This window comes from Lottia gigantea (genome assembly GCF_000327385.1).
Source record: "Lottia gigantea unplaced genomic scaffold LOTGIsca_10, whole genome shotgun sequence".
Lineage (NCBI taxonomy): Eukaryota > Metazoa > Mollusca > Gastropoda > Lottiidae > Lottia > Lottia gigantea.
The window spans coordinates 4,515,290-4,536,870 of record NW_008706747.1 but is presented as its reverse complement, the minus strand read 5'-3'; the positions used below and the strand labels follow the sequence as shown (position 1 = coordinate 4,536,870).

General features: G+C 34.1%; 2 protein-coding genes across 2 annotated transcripts; one reads left to right on the top strand and one right to left on the bottom strand.

Moving 5' to 3' along the window:
* Nucleotides 1-1,062: 1,062 nt before the first annotated feature.
* Nucleotides 1,063-11,238, bottom strand: LOTGIDRAFT_156279 (hypothetical protein; the record flags this gene model as incomplete). The annotated part of the gene is made up of 20 exons (XM_009046285.1): nt 1,063-1,191; nt 1,472-1,605; nt 1,728-1,844; nt 2,230-2,341; nt 2,753-2,890; nt 3,137-3,297; nt 3,725-3,869; nt 4,481-4,622; nt 5,475-5,543; nt 6,743-6,920; nt 7,211-7,272; nt 7,504-7,603; nt 8,030-8,171; nt 8,589-8,772; nt 9,117-9,293; nt 9,497-9,643; nt 10,014-10,194; nt 10,551-10,644; nt 10,793-10,874; nt 11,072-11,238. The coding sequence occupies 20 exons, from the start codon at nt 11,236-11,238 to the stop codon at nt 1,063-1,065; spliced, it is 2,661 nt and encodes an 886-aa protein (XP_009044533.1).
* A 5,042-nt stretch (nt 11,239-16,280) lies between these two features.
* LOTGIDRAFT_211804 (hypothetical protein) lies at nt 16,281-21,048 on the top strand (the record flags this gene model as incomplete). Its single annotated transcript, XM_009046284.1, has 2 exons — nt 16,281-16,398; nt 19,772-21,048. The coding sequence occupies exon 2, from the start codon at nt 19,843-19,845 to the stop codon at nt 21,046-21,048; it is 1,206 nt and encodes a 401-aa protein (XP_009044532.1). The 5' UTR covers nt 16,281-16,398; nt 19,772-19,842.
* Nucleotides 21,049-21,581: the final 533 nt, after the last annotated feature.

Genomic DNA, 21,581 nt, shown 5'->3' with positions numbered 1-21,581 from the left:
AAATAAATCATATTTAATGTCTATATTGAGTTTTATTCTTTCACAAATAAATCTATTATTATATTCTTCAGAGATTGTAACAATGTTTCTAAACCTTTGGGCAAACGAGCGATCTTGGTTGGAGATTCCTTTTCCTTTCGATTGCATGCTCTACATGTGATTATCTACATGGTGAAAAACGACCGACTGGATTTTTTTGCCTCCTTGTGTGCCTGTGCCAGTCGGTGAAACTCAACAAGACTCTAGTCTGAAACAAAAATCTTTGAAAAAGACCGCTCTTGTGCCCGCACCTTTAATGTGTATCAGGAACAATGATAGCATCAATTTACATCATTCAAATTTTCAATCAGGCAATATAAAAGTTTAGAAAAACTCTTTACAATCAAATTAAATAATGGAACAAAATTACTGAATGATTTAAATTGAAATATTAGTTCTGACTCAAATAAATTCTATCAAAATAATGCTGTTACTTGGCTATTACCTGACTTCCAATACTTTTAGAGTAGCTTAATGGTAAAATATTAAAACTAATAAGTATAATGCTGAATATTCAGTAGGTTAAAATTTCAATCAAAATAAATAAATAAATAAATATAATTTATATTTAAAACTATAAAACAGTATCACAGAAATTATAGGACTTGAAGAAATATACACAGAATTTCATCATTCAAACTCTAAAAAAAATATACAGTACTAGAAATATTAAAACTGAAATTAAAGTCTTTAAACGGCATTTAGCAATTGTGAGTACAATATATAGACATAGCTTTATAGAACAACAATCACTGGTTAAAGTTTTATGCAACGTTTCGATGTGTTTCCCCCATTATGTGCCTGAGGACGACGGAGAAAACATGTTGAAACCAGTGATTGTTGTTCTATAAAATTGTGTCTATATAAGACTTCAATACAGAAAACCCACAGAAGTTACAATCTTGGCCCTACTTCTCAAAAACATCTTATGATAAAGTTTGTCGTAACTGGGGTTCTTCTGACAATTTCTACAGTAAGATTTTTGGATAAATTGAATACAATACAGAGCTAAATAAAAACAAGCTAGTAAAGATTTTTCACTTTCTGGACTGATTTCTGCCAACTGTCCATCCATCTTTCTTCAGATTTTAACAGTTTTTCTTTCTCAATATGGATCTCTTTCAACGTTCGCTCGAACAAATTTTGATAATGCTGAAACAAAAACACGATAAAAATCAAATGCCATATGAAAATAGGTCGGTTGTCTGAAAATCACATAGAGTGAAACTCTGAGTAACAACATGATTCAAGTTCTGTTTTAATATTTCTAAATTCCAAGATAGATAACTTTGAGACTATGTCTTTAACTTTCATGATGTCACTTGGTAACAACCACTTCATTGGTAACTTAGGAATATTCAAAAAAAAATTTGTAGTCAGGAGAGTGGTCAATTGAGAAGGTAAATATAAAAAAAAAAAACTATCTACGCACCTCATAAGCTTGTTCTCGACACATGACAACAGCCTGATGACCGAGGGTAGTTTTTAAAGTCGTGACTGTAGCCGTGTATTCTACCTCATCTGCTCTCTCTAGAGGATCCACAATCAATTCATTATTCGGTAGACCTGAAAAACCATAAGCAAAAGATGAAACTTGCTGGGCCTAGACCTAGAAAAGTAGTAACAATAAACCACTATTAACTTGCTTTTCTTACACCTGCTGGAAAAAAGTTTAGAACGATACAAACCTGGCCAAGTTCCTTTTCCTCTTGGTATTATCTCCCCTTCTTCCCCATCTTCCAGACTCTCTCCAGCAGCTTTACGTCTCATCAGCTCCTGGGTTGGATAGCGTCGAGGTGGTACTCCTGAAATTTAGTTAGCAAAATCATATTATTGCCTAACATTCAATTAGACAATAAACCAAGGCTCTGTGTGCTACAGACTATACATGATAAAGATTACTCAACAGTTGTCATTGGAATAAGAGTAGAACAGAGGAACTGTCATTAGACAAGAAAATCTTAAGGGACAATAAATAAAAGCTCTATCTACTACAGACTAAGCAGGTTTAAGATCACTCAACTGTTAGGCTAATGCCTAATTTCCTTCACCTCATAACCCAGCTGATGCTGTTTTGAAAGCAAAATATCACTTCACACAAAAATAGAAATTTCCCTTATTGCACACTGAATGCCAATACAATAAGGCAACAATAGAAATAGAATTGAGAACAGGAAATGGCCAACTTACGTCCAACCTGTACTTCATCAACAACTGTAATATTATCATATTGTGATAGTTGGTTCTCAGCAGCCCGGGCTATAGTTTCTATAAACTTCTTACTCTGTTCTTTTAAACTGGCCTGAAAATATCAGAAAATATATGAAATGAAATGAAATGAATGGCTAATGATGACAGGCAACACCATGAAGTGTACAATGAGAGAAATTTTGACATTACGGCGGCAAATGCTTTCTCTTTTCGATCTCAAACAGTCAAGGAATATTTAGTGCCTGAAAATATCAGCAAAGACAAAAGATATAACTTTCAATCTAGTCGACAAGATTTCAACTAGTCTTATATAGGACTTTGGGCTTATGAACAAAGTAAACAAGTTCATTCAGACTCCTGTCTCCTATTCATTTCATTGAATAGAGCTCATCCCCTGCTGCTGATACACAATCCTCATCAGGACAGCTAGTTTTAGAAATCATGAGCAAAGTAAAACTCAATGAATATGAGCAATACAGCAAGAATTTTCTACCCAAAGTACCTTTAGCTCTGTTAGCTGTGTTTGAACCAGTTGTAGATATTCTTCGTGGCGTTTCTTCTCCTTCTCACACAGTTTATCTAACTCAGGCTGTTGATGGGGGTGACCTAAAGATGGCCGCAACTCATTCTGATGATCCGTCTGCAAAGGACAAGGGAGGTAATTCATATCTGATTTGTCAAAACAAGGGAGATAAGGGTCTCCGAAAAACAGGATGCAGCTACACAGTTCATTTCATTTGAGGGTGTCAAATTCCCCAAAACAAAATTTCAGGACACAAATTTTCGAGAAATAAGGAGGCTGTTTAGACCATTGACTTCCCTCCATAGAAAAGAGAATACGACCTTGACCATTGCTTAAGTGATTGAGGAATCTTGAGAGACGTACCTGTTGTTTTTTAAGTTGTTGAAACAATTCAGAGAATTTATTTTCGATATTTTTACGTTCTGTTTCTAAGTTTTGTTTCTGCTGGGATTCTATTTCTCCTAAAACTAACCATGGTAACCTAGCAACTAATTCTTCAAATTCACGAAGTTGTTTTCGAAATTCTGAAAAAATACCAAAGAATTTTCGTAAAATTAATCTTAAAAGTGAAATGAAAAAACTGCAGTGAATTCAGCTAGAGACCCACACTGTAAATTTGCAGCATTGCTCAATCTCATATGAAGATCAACCGACATTTTTCAGCTCAGTTGGGCATGTAGCTCAGTTGATAGCGAGTTGCATTTTTGTCTGCTAGGTGATTAAGACCTGTAGGTTTGAATCCTTTTCAAAGTAAGAAAAATTCTAATGCCATGATGGTGCTTCCAAAAGTTGGCTTGCTGTAAGCTTTCATCACCTATCACTAAACTACATTTGCAGCTTTTTACTGACAAGAGAGGCAAAAGAAAAAATCATTATGATATGCAGTCATTGGTGGAGCTTAAGTCAGACAAGACTGGTAAATAAATACGATCAACATCCCTGTGTTCCTACCTTGTAAACATTCATTATGATATTCGAAGGCTTGTTTATAATAAGATTGTAATTTTAAAATGACTGTATCAGCACAGCTATCAAAATTATCTTGTAATGCCTGAGGTCTAGTTACAGCTCTGTTACCTTTAGTTTTATAATATAGCTAAAAATATACACACAATTCAATATCAGATAAGGCATTTAATAATAATATATAATATTATATGTCAAATTTCCCTCATTGCACACTGCTCTGCATGACTTAACCAATGCCAATCCCTACTTTTAGTTAAAAAATAAAACAACGAGTCGATTGATAATAAAGTAAACAATAAATCACATGATAACGTGCAAAATATGGCTACGTTTCGGGTCAAGTTAGTGTTGTTCTCTGTAGAGAAAACACCTTTCTACTGTTTTTTATCTACTGTTTGCACGTTATCATGTGATTTATTTTTTACTTTTATTTTAACAATACAGCTTCACCAAATAATATCCCAAAGAGTAAAACTGTTTCACAGCTTTATTTTATAATTCACAAACTCCTAGCCCCTTTTCTCTGTACCACTTTCCAATCTTTTCATCTGCTCTATAGAAATCAGTAGCCTCTCTAGGGTCTCGTGTAAAAAATTTCATGCTACCCCAACTCTAATTTGCCCCACCCTTTAACATACATCTGCAGTTTTATCACAATATATCTCACCCTTTTCCTTTTGCCCCTATGTAATATCCATCAAGCACCCTCCCCCCATTTCACTACACCCTCAAACTTACCTCAGCTGTGATCAGTAGCCCCTCTAGGGCCTCGCGTAACAATTTTTTCACAATGCCAGTAAAATATTCTGTCTCTCCTTCTTCTTCCTTCTCACCAAAAACATAAAATCTTCTTTCAAACCTCGTAGTTCTTTGATTACGTCTGAAAACAATTCATAAAAAAACTTTGGTTCACAAAATCAGTATTAGCTTGAAAAACGAAGTCTAAAAAAATCTGTAAAAAATGATCGAGCCATACATTTGTCATTATTTAAAAACTATCATTTAAATTGTAGTTTTGAGTGATTTTTCTTAAATTTATTTCATAAGAGAAAATCTGATTGTTTAAGTTACAAAAATTAAAATATCCGTAATTTTCTTAAGTATCGCAAAAGGTTTCAAAAGAATTTAAAAATGTAAAGAAAAAGAATAAAATGGTAGTGAAGATGGAATTGATAAAATGGATGTTTGATAAGATGTCTAGTCTGGTTTGTGAAGATGATGTGATGCTATGATTAATTTTTTTGGGGGGTGGGGGAAGTGATATTTTTACCTCAATCTAATTGTGTTCCATTTGGCCAAACACCACATTTCACGACCTTTTCTGTAGGAGTGCAGCAGAGAGAGAGCAGAAGACAGGAAAGAAAAGAAAGAAAAATGATTTGAGAAAAAGGATTCTTGCCAAATCTCTTGGCATCACATTACATCAAAAATTCTAACAGTAAAAATACCGAGGTTCCTTGTGGGTTGATTACTTATCAGGTTCTCCAAATATTTCTTAGCTTTTCCCTGAAATTATCAGTCGGCCTAGTATCTGTTTACAGCTGGGTTGATTGGAATATTTGAACTAGTTCTGATCATAATCCTACGACTTCTTTACAAATGACAATTGCTCGTGTACCTATTAATAAATTCTCAAATCTAAGTTCAGTATTCTAAAAATATTCCTGGGAAATTTTGAAAATTAAATATTCTATAAGCTTATTTCACAAGAGGAGAAATAAAATAGACATACAATGCTAGAGAATCTCGGTGAAAGGATGCTGCCATCTTGTCTGGAATTACTGATAGTACAGAATTCATCCTGAAAATAATACAGATAGAGAGAGAGATAGTAGAGAGACAGACAGAATAAAAGACACAACGAAAAAATGAATAAACAAAGGGAGACTAGAAGAAAAAAAGATATGGAAAGTAAATTTGTGGTCTATATTGTGGTCAAGCAGAAGTTAAGAGTCTACATTTCTTTTACAAAGTCTTCTTTGTAGTTTTAAAGTTTGTCTGTCAACTGATTTTGATTTTCCAAATCCTATATGGTGGTGTAGAAGGTGTGAAAGCAAATCTATTTAGTTTTTTTGAATTTGAACTAAATTGTTGTTGGGGTTTATAGGGTTTGGTTTTGAACAATTTAAACGTAAACAAAACATACATGCAAAATAATTTTATCTGAAACATTGAACACTTTTAACCTACCTCTACACAACTACTCAAAAATGTTACCATAGAAACTTAACACATAAACAAAATAGCAAATTTTGCTAACAAAATGAGGACAAGTTTTAACACAAATGCAAATAAGTCGAAAATTGGAACCAGAAAATTTAAATCTAAAAATATCTATGCAAAAAAATGGCTGAAAAAATTCAATTCTGAGCCCTGTTTCACAAAATTTTAACAAAGATAAAATTTAGATTTTAAGAAATACAGATATCTGATTGGATAATAAATCTACATTCAAACTTGATTTTAGCGTCTGACCAATCAGGTGACTAGAACAATAAAACCATCTTAAGTTAGGATTGCATGAAACAGGCCACAACAATTTCCGCGTAAAAATCTAAACATGCGAAAAAAAGAAAACGATCTTGACATACTGAAGCATTACAGGCAGTCTGAAAACTCTGAGAGAGTAGAAAATTATTATTCCCGAATTTTTATTACAATTCTAAAGGGAGACAACTACATTTTACATAGCCTAGAGCTCAATTGACTTCCTCGCTGACAGTAATGGAAATAACTATATAGAGGGCGCCACTATAATGCTGACCCATTGGATTGTCGTCTGCTAGGCTAAGCCATTCTTTCCTTAATAATGCAAAATGCAGCATATTTGAACACAAAAATGTCATTCAGAATTAATACCAACTTCTTCTTATACCTTGACTGCTATAGCCACCTTTCTTTCATCAAGAAAAGATGTCACAAAGAAAGGTGACTATTGCAGTCAAGGTATAAGGAGAAGTTAATTACAGCTTGACATTGTGAAGATTAAAAAATACTTACGTAGCAGAGTGGATACGTTTATTGTGACCTTGTTCAGAAATAGCGACTTGACTTCTACGACCACTGACTTTCCTGTCTATTGAAGATGTCGTGCTGCCTTTACCAGAACTAACAGACATTGCTGATTTCAGTTTTTCACGACTGTCTGGGGGGGCAATAACAGTCACATTAGAATGAGCTGAAATAAAATGAAATGGAATGAAGTTTTACATTCTACTCTTCTACACCTGTGTGGGCTAATGAGGATATGCAACACCCTGCAGTGTACAATGAGGGAAATAATGCCAGGATAGCAGCACTAGCCTACTCTTTTACTGATTTCCAACTGACCAGCAGCAAAAAGTTAAATGGTTTATATTTAAAAGTTGTCATTATTTCTTTGAACGACTGCACCCCTTCCAACGCTTGCCCTTCATGCTCCTCCCATCTATGCCCCTCTGTCCTCTCTGCCCCTCCCCCAAGGCTTACCTGCATGAGGCATTATCTCGGCACTATAATCAGCTATTGGATCAACTTTATCTTTCTGAGGCCTGGAAAAATTTCAAAGCGTTACAAATCAAAGCAATATCCAAAACTATTTTGAATGTAAACTGAACAAACAGTGACAGAAATGAGAAGAATTCAAAAAGTGTTCCCTGGGTAATGATCAGATAAACCTATAAATTTTATTCTATCTAAATCATAGTGACTTCTTAGTCAAGTTTTACTAGAATTTTTCAAACTGACAGGAACATTTTAGATAGTCCACATGACAGACTTACTTGAGAATACTTTTAATAACGTTTAAAGATGGATCTTCTGTTGGAGGTCGTCCTGGTTTACTGATTGGGGTGATATCAGATATAAACCCTACACGTGCAGCTGAAATATATAATAATATTACACAAATAAATACACAGGATGGACCTTTTAAAACCTAAAGCATTGTAGAGATATTTCATCCAGTTAATGTGGACTAAATTTTGGAAATTTGCCTTCTCCTTTCTACTTCAGATTGGGGCAAGTTTTTATGGTCAAGGCAATTCCATGTCCACTGAGCAACAGCCTGTCACACACAGAGGACCTATGGGTATTGTCCCATCTGATGAACTAGATGCAGTGTGCAATGATAGAAATTTTGCCAAGATAGCAGCATTAGACTGATATTTTTTGATTTCCAACTGTCAAGGGATCTGTAACATGCACAATTGCACAGTCTCTAGCACATACGATCTCCAAAGGCAACAACATGCAGTGTGCAATGAGGGAAACTTTGACTAATTTTCAATAAATTAAAGATGCACTCACCAGTAGCAGGATTTCCCTGTAATATGGAACCTGAAGATGGTCGTGGGGGAGCATCTTTAATACAATGTAGAAACTCAGCACGTTTAGCAATATTCATATAGATGACTGGTAAACTCTCATAGATTTCTTCTGGTCTGATTTGCTGAAAATTTTTAAAATAAGTTTGAATACACCAAAACAAAAAATGTAGGAGAGGTTAACTACCTAACTTCCAAAAATCATGAGGTTTATTTCAGCGCTTATAACTTTATGAAGTTATTTACTATATGAAGTAATAGTGGTTGTGATTTCTGATTGGCTTGTGAGGGTCTAATGATCTGAGATAATTTCCTTGCTACTTTGGTTGACTCAGCTGTAAATGGGTACAGATAATCCGGGAAAGATCAATGCCAAGAGGTTTGACCAAGGGCCATTTAGTAGAAAGGATCCTTGTGAACCCAAGTTTTTATCATTGTAAAATCATTGCTAAGAGGTTTGGCTAAGTACTGGCTGCTAGACAGGATCTTCAAGAACCTAAGGTATTTTCCAAGTAAAGACATTTTTCCCTGTATTTCCTTACCTCTTTATCAGGATTAGGGTTTTCACAAGCGTCAATTCTACGATCAAGTTGTTGAATATGGCGTGTAATAGTTTGAGCCTGGGTGTTGCTATCGGCAACTTCTGTTTTTATTTTAACCTGGGTGTTCGTCAACCATCTTGCGATCTTTTCCATAAATACCAGATCAAACATATGACTCTTAAACCTAAAAAACATCAAATAATTTTTAAAAGCCATGGTCCACCATTTTCAGGCGTTGATTTGGGTCTTTAATATATGTAAATAATATTCAGAAGCACTAGAAATGTACCAAATTGCCATAATTCCTTCAAATATACTAGAATTTTTTTCTAAATATCTTGTCTATAGATGGCAGAGTCTTTAGAGAAGATGAGTTGTCTTTCCAACTTTCAAACGCGGATAATTCTGGACACACATGGATTTGAAGGCTCAAATTTTGATGGTGAGCTGTGAACACCATAACTGATTAGCTTAGCTTTGGTTTTGCTGGTGCAGTTTTATGGATCAGAGGTGTAAACAAGATCCTACCTGTCTTCGAACTCAATAGCAACTTTACTGCCCTGTTCTAGACGTTTGGACTCCATGCCTTCAAGGTCGGACATGATAGAACCTTCAACCTGGTCTATCTTCTGAGACATCTTCTCTAATGACTTACGATACTCTTCAATCTCCTGGGGACAAAAATTACCTCCGTCTGAAAACAACCTGAAAAAAAAACGAAGTTTTAAACATTTTACAGGCTCTAGTCTTCTCTTCTCTAGTCTCTGGGCTACAATAAAAAATCGCGTTTTCAGTGCTCTACAGAATACACCTTTCGTTCGAGTCACAAAATCCCAGCGTTGGAGAAGCAAGAAATTTGATTGGCTGGAGATATGTTTATTAGAGCAGTCTTTAGTCTTCAAACTTACTTGAAAGATTTGATGAATCTAGCGTTTGATTCACGTAACATCTGTAGGTTTTTATCAAGATGTTGACGAAACTGTCTTAATGATGTTCTTATTACAGACATAAACTTCTCTAATTCTACTCCCAGTTGATTCTGTAACGCCATTAATCTGAAAACGAAAAAACTCCTACTCTTCTGCACCTTATTGAGCTAATGAATACAGGCACAGTCTTACAATGAGAGAAATTTTGCCAGGACAGCAGCATTAGTCTGTTCTAATTCGATTTCCAACTGTCGAGGATCTTTAACGTGCACAACCTGTAGCACACAGGGTCTTGGTTTATTGTCCATCTAGGGGGCTTTTTTCAATGCCAGCTCCTGCATCACCGACAGAAGGAAACCGGGTTGAAAAATCCAAAGGTATTATCTCGTTCAATGCGAGGATTCAACCGTGGACCTACAGGTTAGCAAGCAAGCGTCTATCTCACTTACAAAATGAATCATAAGACAGTTTATAAAACAGGACCTAGGACAGTTACCTTGACGATTTGGTAGCGTTGATAAAAACTATCTCTAAAGCTTCGATATCCTCACGGAATTTATGAGCTAGTTTATTGTGTTCCTGACTAACACCGTTAAAACGTGTTCGTAGATCAGACAGAGACTGTTGTATACCTTTACTATGTCGAGACACTCGTTCAGAATGCATGACCAATTCAGCTAAAATAAACAGAGGATTTTATTAACACTGAAGTCTATAAAATGTCAACTCTTGCAAGCTGTGGTCGTTACCCTGTGGAGGATTCGAACCCATGCCACCTAATCATCTTATTGTCTTATCCAAAAAACTGGACCATTTTCTTTTTTATCTGCTTTATTTTTGCGAGCAAAAGTGTACAGCACCATTTAAACTAGACACCCTTTGACTTTTAATTGAACTCTTCCACACATGCATATTGTGTATCATACACACAGTTAGGAGCAGTTCATTTAAAAAAAATAGGGGTGTGTTTGTCTGAATATCTGTTTGAAAACGAGTATACATGTAAAAATAGAAGGTAAAGACTTGAACATACCAGCCCTGACATTATGAATATCGAGTTCAGCTCGTCTCGGTCGTGGTTGATGAAGATGCAGACGTAAATCTAGTTCACTGTTTAACTCTTCGCACTGAAAATAGACGCCATTTTTGTTTTGAATTGTTTTCGTATGTGGAAGAAATTTCTTCCGCTTTCTAAATTAATCATTAACATAAATAACATCAGATTTTGATAAAGAAATAAGATTTTGACACAAAGAATATAAACTATATAGTTACCTTGGCAACGACCACACTACTAGATTTATCTACAGCTTGCTCTAACCATGTTTCTAGATGGTTTAAAAAGTTTACTCGAATTCTGAAACACAAGGGTTAAATCATAAATTCTGTTTTTCAAAAATTCTATGTGTGTCTGTCTCTTGAGAGTTTGTAATAGCTTGACTTTATTAATATTTCATCACCAATTTTTTCTATTGGAGAGTTATTGGCGTATTCCCCTTTACCTAATTCATTGCTATAAAACATGGAAAATGACCAAAAATAATTTCAACTCACTGTCTTTTGATGTCGTTTATCAAAGATTTGGGTATATCCACACTTTCTATATAGGGTTTACGTTTAATACTGGGAGATTTGGGTACATCTTGGTTAACAGGATCTGGTTGCACCCCCTGTTTTCCTGGCACAGATAAAACATAGAATGTCGTTCCTTTCTCCGTCATTAAAACTTCTGATACTGTTGTTGATCGAGGACTTTCGTCTTGTTGCTGGAAATAGAAAAGAATTTAGCGGACCAGCATAGACTGAGGAAGGTCAATGCCATGTGGTGTGCAATGAGGGAAATTTTGCCATAACAGCCTTATAAGCCTACTATTTTTCGATTTCCAACTGTTGAGGGATCTTTACCGTGCACAGCCTATAGCACACAGGGCCTCAGTTTATTGTCCAATAGGTGCTTTTTACATTTCTGCCCCTTAATGTTAGCTATTGACTATAGCTCATACTGCCTACATGTTTCAGATACACAATCCTCATCAGGACAGCTAATTATAGACTCCAAGACGCGCAAAGCAACCAAACTGAATTTGTCAAAAATAAAAATCGAATTCAATAAGCAAAATGAATTAGTAGCGATTAAAAGTTCATAAAAAATCTATAATCGTTTAAAAATCTATTTCAATATTGAGAAAATGTCTATATATTGGACTAGAATGAAGAACTATCTAACATGGAATTTCCATTTTCATTCTACCTGGTATAATATTTACAAACCTGATTGATTTTCTAGTTTTTACGTTAAACAATGCATCAACTCGTCTTCAAAACAAATATAACACTGACAACAACATGTACATATACCTCCTTTCTTTCATTACAAATTCAAATCAATTTTTTTTAATTTCAATGAGACAAGATGGGATGCTGTCACTTTGTATTTTATTTCAGCCCTAGATTTTCTCTACACCCTCTAGACTGGCTTTTAAAAATATATATATATAAATATATATGCTATGTTTACTCACATCCTACCCCCTTTTACATCTTCTAAGTTGGTTTAAATGCCACCTTATATTACAATTATATTACGAGTATCTATAGGAAGGTATCTTCTGCACACAAAACCCCTTTACTCCACCTGTAAACCCTTTACCCCTTCTAGTTGGCTTCTTTCATTGCCCACTCATTAGACTATTCAACTCCCCACTAGAGATTTTTAATATTGACTGACTATTGGTTGAATATCAGAAACTCACCACTATAGATTTCTAGTATTGACTGACTATAGGTTGTGTATCAGAAACACACCGCTATAGATTTCTAGTATTGACTGACTATTGGTTGAGTATCAGAAACACACCGCTACAGATTTCTAGTATTGACTGACTATAGGTTGTGTATCAGAAACACACCACTATAGATTTCTAGTATTGACTGACTATAGGTTGAGTTTCATAAACTCACCACTACAGATTTCTAGTATTGACTGACTATAGGTTGTGTATCAGAAACACACCACTACAGATTTCTAGTATTGACTGACTATAGGTTGAGTTTCAGAAACTCACCACTACAGATTTCTAGTATTGACTGACTATAGGTTGTGTATCAGAAACTCACCACTATAGATTTTTAATATTGATAAAGTAAAAGTAGAGGAGAATAAATATGAAGTATAAACAATAGAGTAAAGATTAATCAATGGACTAGCAGGAACTCTAATATTGATAATCACTCAATTACAGAATTACTCAGAACTTCCAGCATTTATTCCATTGGTAAAATCAGGAATCAGGCAGTTCCAGCTCATGGAATTCTAAAAGCAATGGAACCACAATTGTGAACTATCAGGACTGCTTGGCATCAAGCCCATGGAACCCAGAACGGTATGGCATCTACTTTTAGAATTTCAAGATTTTTTTGGCAAAACAGTTTTCAGCATTGGTTCTATTTAGAATGCCAGGACAGCTTGGCATCAGGATCATGGATTTTGGATCAAATCTTAGAATTTCTTGATTATTTGGCACGAGTATTGGGATGACTTGGCATCAAAGTTTTGCTTCTGATTGCAAAGTCATGTATATGAATTCCATTTAATAAATTGTATTTCGCCTCAACAATTCTATGGAATGCTGGAAGTATAGAAGAGATATGGTTTTTATTTATTAATTTCTTTACAGTTCTACAGTGAGAATATGTTATAATAAATATTGTAATTGATATAGTGATAATAGTGTTTTACTTTTGTCACATGACTTCCATACAATTAGAATAGTTTATTTAATCAAAGAAATATTCCGCTTTGATCTTGAATTGATTTTGAGTAATTGAAATAAGGAAACAGAATGGAATTCATTTGGATTAGTGTCAGACATGACTGGTAAGTAAAACAGAACAACAACCCTAGACATGACAAAACTAGATCATTTCTGTTGTTATTTTTGTCTCATGACTGGTAAATACAGTCAAATCAACAGTCTGGAACTACCTGAAATTCAGAATGGTGTAAATTGATGCTATCAGTGTCCCTGATACACATAAAAAATTGAGAAAACCTCTTTTAAGATGTCTTTATCTTCAAATCTGTATTTATTTTTGAAGAGAAAGCAACCAACCTAAGTTGAAGAGTAAATTCGTATAATCCTAAGATTGTAAAAATGAATTGATTTGTGCCTCAGGTATTTGTACAGACAATATCAACGTTTATTCTATAAAATGCCATGGACAACGGCCATTTTTTAGCCCCGTTATTGTTACTGCAATATTGATTGTCTAGGTTGAAAATTCACAATCAAATATTGTGATTTTATATTTTTGTCTGTCATAAATTGGAAAAGTAAATTTGAAAATTGACAAGCCAAGAAAGACAAAGATAAAATTATTTGGTGTTAGGGTGTATTGAGACAAGTCTCAATGAAAGCACTGGCCTAGGTCATGTGAACTCACTAAAAAGAATATTGAGTTGACAAATTTATAATGTTACTATGGTAAAGGCCTTTAGATATTATTAGAACTTTAGTGATTAGTGAAATCATCAAACACTTAGTTTTAGTGGAATTACAAAAACTACAGACATCTGACTGAAAATTGGAATGGTGTAAATTGATGATATCAGTGTCTCTGATTCACATAGAAAGTTAACAAACCTCTTTACAACCCCTTTATCGTTACTTACAAATGGTTTCACTCAAAAAACAAGCCCCAGGGGTGAGATTTTACTACACCTGGGTCAGTATAAGGGTGATCTACCTGGTTTGACCCCCTATGCTAGACTGCCCTAAACTAATTCTATCTAACTCTTGACAAAGATTTGATACAAAGGAAGACTAATTGAGAATTAATTAGGTCATACAACTGACCATCTTTAAACTAAAGGGTACCTCACACTATAGTGATTACCAATTGTGTATGGCTGTTAATAAAAATAGCGTTATAAGTCTCGAACGCAACTTTCATGTAACTGAATTATGAGTTGTGTATTGCTAATGACTACTTTCATTATTCACAACCATACACAACTGGTAATCACTATAGTGTGAAGGAAACTTTATAAACAAGCCATATTATCTTGGTTTGTGTAGAACACTGAGCAGAAAGTCCTTTCTCTATTCACTATTATCTGACACTGTCATTTATTTCAATCTAAAATGACCCAGTATGGCTATTAGACTTTAATATTGAATGATTTATTCAGCTTTTTGATTTGACTTCTGGATTTTATTTCGGATAGTTATATATCAGCTTTCTCCTTGTGATTAGAACTTTGACTTATGAACTGCACTTTGGATAAGTGCATATCAGTTTTTTCCTTGCGACTTTTGACTTATAGATTAGAAAAATAAGTATCTCAGTTTTCATCTTGTGATTTGGTACATGTTAGTTATCTCATTCTAATTTAGACTTTCATTAATGGATACTTATATACCTAACTAAATATACATACTTTTTATATTTGTGACATAATTCGACATTCATAAAGCAAGAAGAGTAGGTGTGAATAAGACCCAGAGAAAGACAGTGATATATTGTATAGATATAGTTAATAGGGGCCCAGATTATAATCTATGTGAAAAATTACAATGGGGCAGGTACATAAATAATACAGTTAAAGGGACAGATTCACCATATTTTAGACCAATCATACTTGAGTATTAGAAACGGGAATTTTAGCTGAGCTAATCAGTAATCGTGTTCACAGCTCACTGTTGAAATTTGACCCTTTAAATCTATGTGTGTTCAGAATTATCTGCGTTTGAAAAATAAAATGATGAGTTGTTTTTTCTTGAAAATTTCTCACTTTGAGATATTGTTAAAGGAATTATATGATTTTCGTTTATTTCTAGTACTTCTGAAGGCTATTTACTAATATTCAACACTCAAATCAACTTCCTGAATATGGCGAAATTGTCCCTTTAAAGGTAAGAGTAAAGATAGCTAGGTATGATGTAAGACATATTTGTTCACACTTCACTCAGTTCACATCAATTCGTATTTACTCATGTGAACAGGGCTTTAGATAAAAGATTGGACAGTTGGATAAGACTTTAAAATTTTAGAAATTCAGTTTCGATTTTGATTTGGAATCCCAGTTTAAACCGTAAGTAAATTTATTTTATTTGCTTGATTAATTTGACCATTTGCCTTCGCAAAATCACTAAAACTAAGCATTTATGATGTCACTAACTCAAAGGTCTTTAGATATTAGCAGCTTTTGCTATAGTGATGTCATAAAACACTTACGTTAATGGAATTGCAAGAACCACAGACATCTGATTGAAAATTAGAATGATGTAAATTGATGCTATCCGTGTCCCTGATATACATTAAAAATGAAGAAAACTTCTTCATAATCTCTTTAATTTTGTCCTAATTTTGAAACGTATTCATGTTCTTACAATATTGTATTAAAATATATTACATGTTAAAAATGTTTTTTCCAGAAATTGTTTTAAAATGAAAAAATAAAAATATGTGAAAAGAATTAGCCTAGAGACAAAATGCAAATGTTGCAATGATTTATAAAATCTATGGTGCCCATAATAATATAATATTGAAACTAAAAGTTTAAAACTTCTGTAAAGAATACAGATAAAATATATATGTCAGTGTGATTTCGAAATCGGTTATAGAAGTAACATATATTAAGGTGTGGTAGGCCAGTCTATTGTTACCCCCTATCTTACTGTCTTTATAAAATACTTCAAGCAGAACTATACAGTATAGAAATATAGAACTACCCGACACACTGTACTCTACAGTCACTCCAAACAGGTTTTAAACAACCCAATCTTAAAATAGACCCCCTATATTCAACTCCATATTATTCATGTTAAACACCAGCACAGGATAGTTGGTTGGTTTGGGATATTTTGTCTAGCAAGGAAGTAAGTTATTAATTTTTGGTTTTAATTTTGATTTAAGGGGCAGGAAGGAGGGGGTGGGGGAATTATGGTAGGGGGAATATTGTTTTATGACAGGATAGTTGGTTGGTTTGGGATATTTTGTCAAACAAGATAGTAAGTTATTTTAATTTTGATAATTAGAGGGCATGATGTGTGAGTGTGTGAGTGTGTGTGTTGGGGGTCGGTTGGCTGGTTTGGATATTTTCTTATGAGCGATGTTAGGGGGTGAAATATATCTCGTTATAAACAAGTAAATTAGTCTAATTTTTGTGATTTGGTTTGATAAAAGATTATGGTAGAAGGGTAAGGAGAGGGGGTGTGGCAGAGGGACTGGTGGTCCAACACTTACTTTAGTTGACTCTGAACTGATGAAATTTGAATTTTAATACATAGATTATTATAGTCTAAATAAATACAATACAGTTAGGCTAGCTAGGTGTAGTTGGGTGTAGAGTTTTTAGTTTGTTTTATTAGTAGTATATTTAACAATGTAAGATTATAAAACAGTATCGTATTTCATCTTAATATCAATAATAATAATATTATAATACATATTCTAAACTATACAAATAATTAGTAAGGTGTATGTAGGGGGGTGGGGGGTGTCTAAAATACCTGACAGAATACACCTTGAGAAATTCATGTATTCTAAATGAAAAATACTGTCCAGTGTTAAAAGTTTAAGTTAATGCCCTATATGAAACATTCTCTATACTTCATCCAGATAATTCTAACAACTTCACTACAAGCTAACTATTTTACTTCTAAAGCCCAGGCCCCGTACTCTCAAAACGATCTTAGCGCTAGGATATCCTAGAATCAATGTTAGAAGATAAGAACCTAGAATATCCTAGAATCAATGTTAGAACATAAGAACCTAGGATATCCTAGAATCAATGTTAGAAGATAAGAACCTAGGATATCCTAGAATCAATGTTAGAACATAAGAACCTAGGATATCCTAGAATCAATGTTAGAAGATAAGAACCTAGGATATCCTAGAATCAATGTTAGATAATAAGAACCTAGGATATCCTAGAATCAATGTTAGAACATAAGAACCTAGGATATCCTAGCGCTAAGATCGTTTCGAGAATATGTGGCCTGTTTCACCGTAAATATTTTAAATTGCGTATCCTAGATAAAAATGTACCCAACCAATCGGAAGTAAAGTAATAAGTTAATACTTTATAAAAATATAGTGTAAATTACTCAACTGAATAATCATTCTGTAAATACTGTATCAATATTTATATTAAGGGGTCACTGAGTTTGAAAATTATAAAATTAGATTTGTGTTTGATTTTAAAAAATAGCTTACGTCATAGTTTCTATTTTCATTATCACAAAAAATAACATTAAACTCTTTATTTGCTATAACTAGCTCATATTAAATAGAAAATATCATATTTAATAGATGTTTATATCTTAGAGGGTTTACATAGTTAAATACATCAATAACTTTTTCATTAAACGTCAAGATTGTCAAGCAAGATATTCTGTTCTATGGACAGAAATGCCTGTCACTGTCCTGAAAAAATTTCCCCCAATGGCACGCAACGTGGTGTTGCCTTCCCTCGATTGCCCAAACAAGTGCAGAAAAGTACGATGCAAAACTCTATTTCATTACATTTCTGTAAATCTGCTGTTCTGATAAATACATTGTTAAGCCCCACCCCTACCGCCCATCTCTACCACCCCCCCCCCTTCCCCCTTAAACCTACCTCACACTTGCTGATGTAATAACAGTAAGATAAAGTAAGAGCCTAGAGTAAATCTAGTCCTATCTCTCTGATGTTAAACCTGTCATGGTTATCTTTACCCTATCAGTATCTCATATAACTACATGTTATATCTTTACCCCCAGGGGCTGTCTGCCCAGGGGTACCATGTTTACCACTTAATAGAGATTAATTTCAGCTAATTGTATCATTGTTCAGAATCAAAATCAGACATCAGGTTCTATTGCAATTCATAAAAAACAATGATTCTATGCCATGTTAGTGTTGGCGCATAGCACAACGTTTCAACAGATTACACAATACATTGTCATTAATGTCAATTGGCAAACAGACAACTGGTTCCTTGGCCAGTGCTTTTGAGAGGCAGTCCAATGTAAATCTTCATTAAAGGTGTTTAGGGGTGACAATATTGACAACAAGTAAAATCAATGTCATACAACGTTTCAACAAATTACACTTCATATAGTCAATAGTGGTAATTAACTACAATAGTTCATTAACAGCTTAATCTCCTAATCCTTAATCCCTTTGTCTGGATTAACGAGGTTTCCTAATATTTACCATTCGTTTACAATTGTTTACAATTGTTGACAATAGTACAGTAAGTTAATTTGGTTTCCTAAGGAGAAGTTTTGAATTAGTTGTTAGGGGGCTTGGTAGATAACCATATTGTAGGACCCCAAAATAGGACCATGGCCAAGAAAGGTTGGGCCTGAAATACTGTTGATATTAGGGCATTGGTAAAATGTCTTTTGGTTACCTTTTAGGTTGTTTAATTTCTCTTACTAAGGTATGTTTTAAGTTAAAAACTTATTTTATAAATGCTATTATAAAGAAACCAAAAGTAGTCTTGAATTATTTTTAGATTCCAACTTTCAAGAATACAACTTTTCTTGACTGAAAAAAACACAAGATATTCAAGTAGTTTGGTTGTTAATTTACAATGGTATTTTGGACATAAAAGTTAAAACATATACAAGTTCTTTCCTATTCAAATTTTAATTTTTTAGAGTGCAACATTGTCATTGTCGTTATTTTTAGGGTAGTCTAGGTCAAGAGGTTTTGACAAATTTCAAATCTTCAAAGAACAAATTTGGCAAGTGTAAAATAACGAAGCTAAAATATGTCTTTGAAGACGTAAAAATTATTGGCAGATTTTTGTTTTACATGTTTTTAGATCAAATGATGACAACCACGGTGCAAATAAAAGTTTTTAAATATTTTTTTGTCGTATTTCAACTGTTGTGAAAATGTATCTTTCAAAGTTTTTTCAACTCATCACAGACAACATCTCTCTAAATTCAAAGTCTCCTTTTCATAAAGTTTAAAACTCTTCAAAATTTCTTCAGTATGTTAGCTATTAAGGGTACAACTTTTCTGGATCTCATGTGACTAACAAAGATGGACAACGCCCTACAGTGTGGAATAAGGGGAAGGGCCCCCGGTTTTTTTTATCATAGGATCTTGGTTTGTGGTCGCATTCGAATGGCGATACGTTTTTTTCCTGACTATTCATTTGTATCAAGGCAGTAGTTTTTTATTTCAGAACTGAACTCTTCTTCTATTAAAGTTTCAAATATAATTTCTCAAAATTTGCTTTTTGTCCTTTTCAGATAATGATAGAATGATGTGAAAAAAGCAGACGCGAAATTCATTCCCACCAGTATTCAACCAGAAATCCAAGATGTCTGCCATACATCGATTACTAATTACACTCGAACACGACATCGACGAACAATATCAGTATCAACCAGGGGAGATAATCAGAGGACATATTATCGCTACATTATCCAGGAACGAACAAATTCGTAATATTACTATCAGTATATTTGGTGAGGGTAATGTAGGTTGGGAAGATGAAAAAACAGGAGAAAACAACCAAGCGAGTGAAACGTATATCGATTCAAAAACTGTCATAATGGAATCTCAAATGGGAAAACCCCTAGTTCTAAAGCAAGGTCATCGAGAATTCCCATTCGAGTACGAACTTCCTGAAAACTTGCCGTCATCGTTTATCGGAAAACACGGAAGTGTGACGTACATTTTAAAAGGAATGGTGATAGATTATAAGAACAATGTGGCGGCCATTACCAGTGAACCGTTTTTAGTCTTACGGAAAAAGCCGTTACCTGAATCCATCGAGAGTCCAATGTTACTCGGAGGCTCGAAAAGGGTCTGGGGTGGATGCAGTCTGGGTAAAATTACCGTCAGTGCAGCCGTGAACAAACATGGTGGAATCCCTGGCGAAGATATCTTGATCAATATGGATGTTAAAAATCGTAGTGGATGTATGGTGAAAGCGATACAAGCCTCAGTTAACATGCATAGTATTTATCACGCTGGCAAAAAAACAACAAGCTTCAGTCAGTGTGTGAATCGAAAACGAGATGAACCTCATATGGAAAAAAACGAGGGGCGACGCTGGATGAATTCACGTTTAACTGTACCACCCTATATCCCAGAAACCAAACTAGAACATTGTGACATCATAGAGATTCATTATACGTTTCAAATCCGACTAGAAATTGAAGGAAACCATGAAATTTGTTTGGAAAGTCCGTTACTTATCGGTGCTCATCCTGCAGGCCTGGAACTTCCCAATAAAAATTATTCAAGGAACAGTATTAACAGTGAATGGACTGTCCGTGCACGTGGACTCGTCATGGAACAACAAGTGATGCTTTCCCTGAAAGAGGAAGACGAAATGAAAGAATGGTATGGTGGAGTGATTCCTGAACTACGTAGTGATGCGGCTATAAGTAATCCTTTATTCCGTCAAGGTTCGTTTCTCAATAAACAAGGACGATATCCAGAAGTGTTGGAATATAAACGTAAACAAAATGGACACTTGGAAGAACTCCCAGAAATTATGGAGAGCACTAAACTGTAGGATCAGAAATGTGGAAATTCAGTTTCTGCTGAAATTGAAGTTTAAACCTTTAAACTCTTAATGTTACTGAAATAAAACATCATATTCTCTGAATTTCAAGTAATATAACTTAAAGCATATGGCTTTAACATTTAGTGACATCATTAAGTGGCAGAATATCTCATGTGTTTTGTGGTTGGTAATGAGCCAGTAGTGTTAAAAGGGTTAAAACAATGAAAGATTTCACAATATGAAAATAAAGGTGTATTAACTGTTATTTAATGTATTAAATCAACAATACAAGATTTGAAAGTAGTGAAAAACATGTTAATATTTTAGATATGGTTTAAACTATCCAAGAAAAGCACCAAGGAATTAAAATTTCTTTATTGCATTATATTACGCTTTTAGGATTTTTAAATTTTAACTGCCAAGTGTTGTATTTTGGATTTGTAATTATGAAATGGGCTACACTTGTCAAGGGGTTTCGCTTCCCTAATTTCAAATGGGATTGTAGGTTTTAATGCACAAATCAAAAATGAAATGTATCAAGG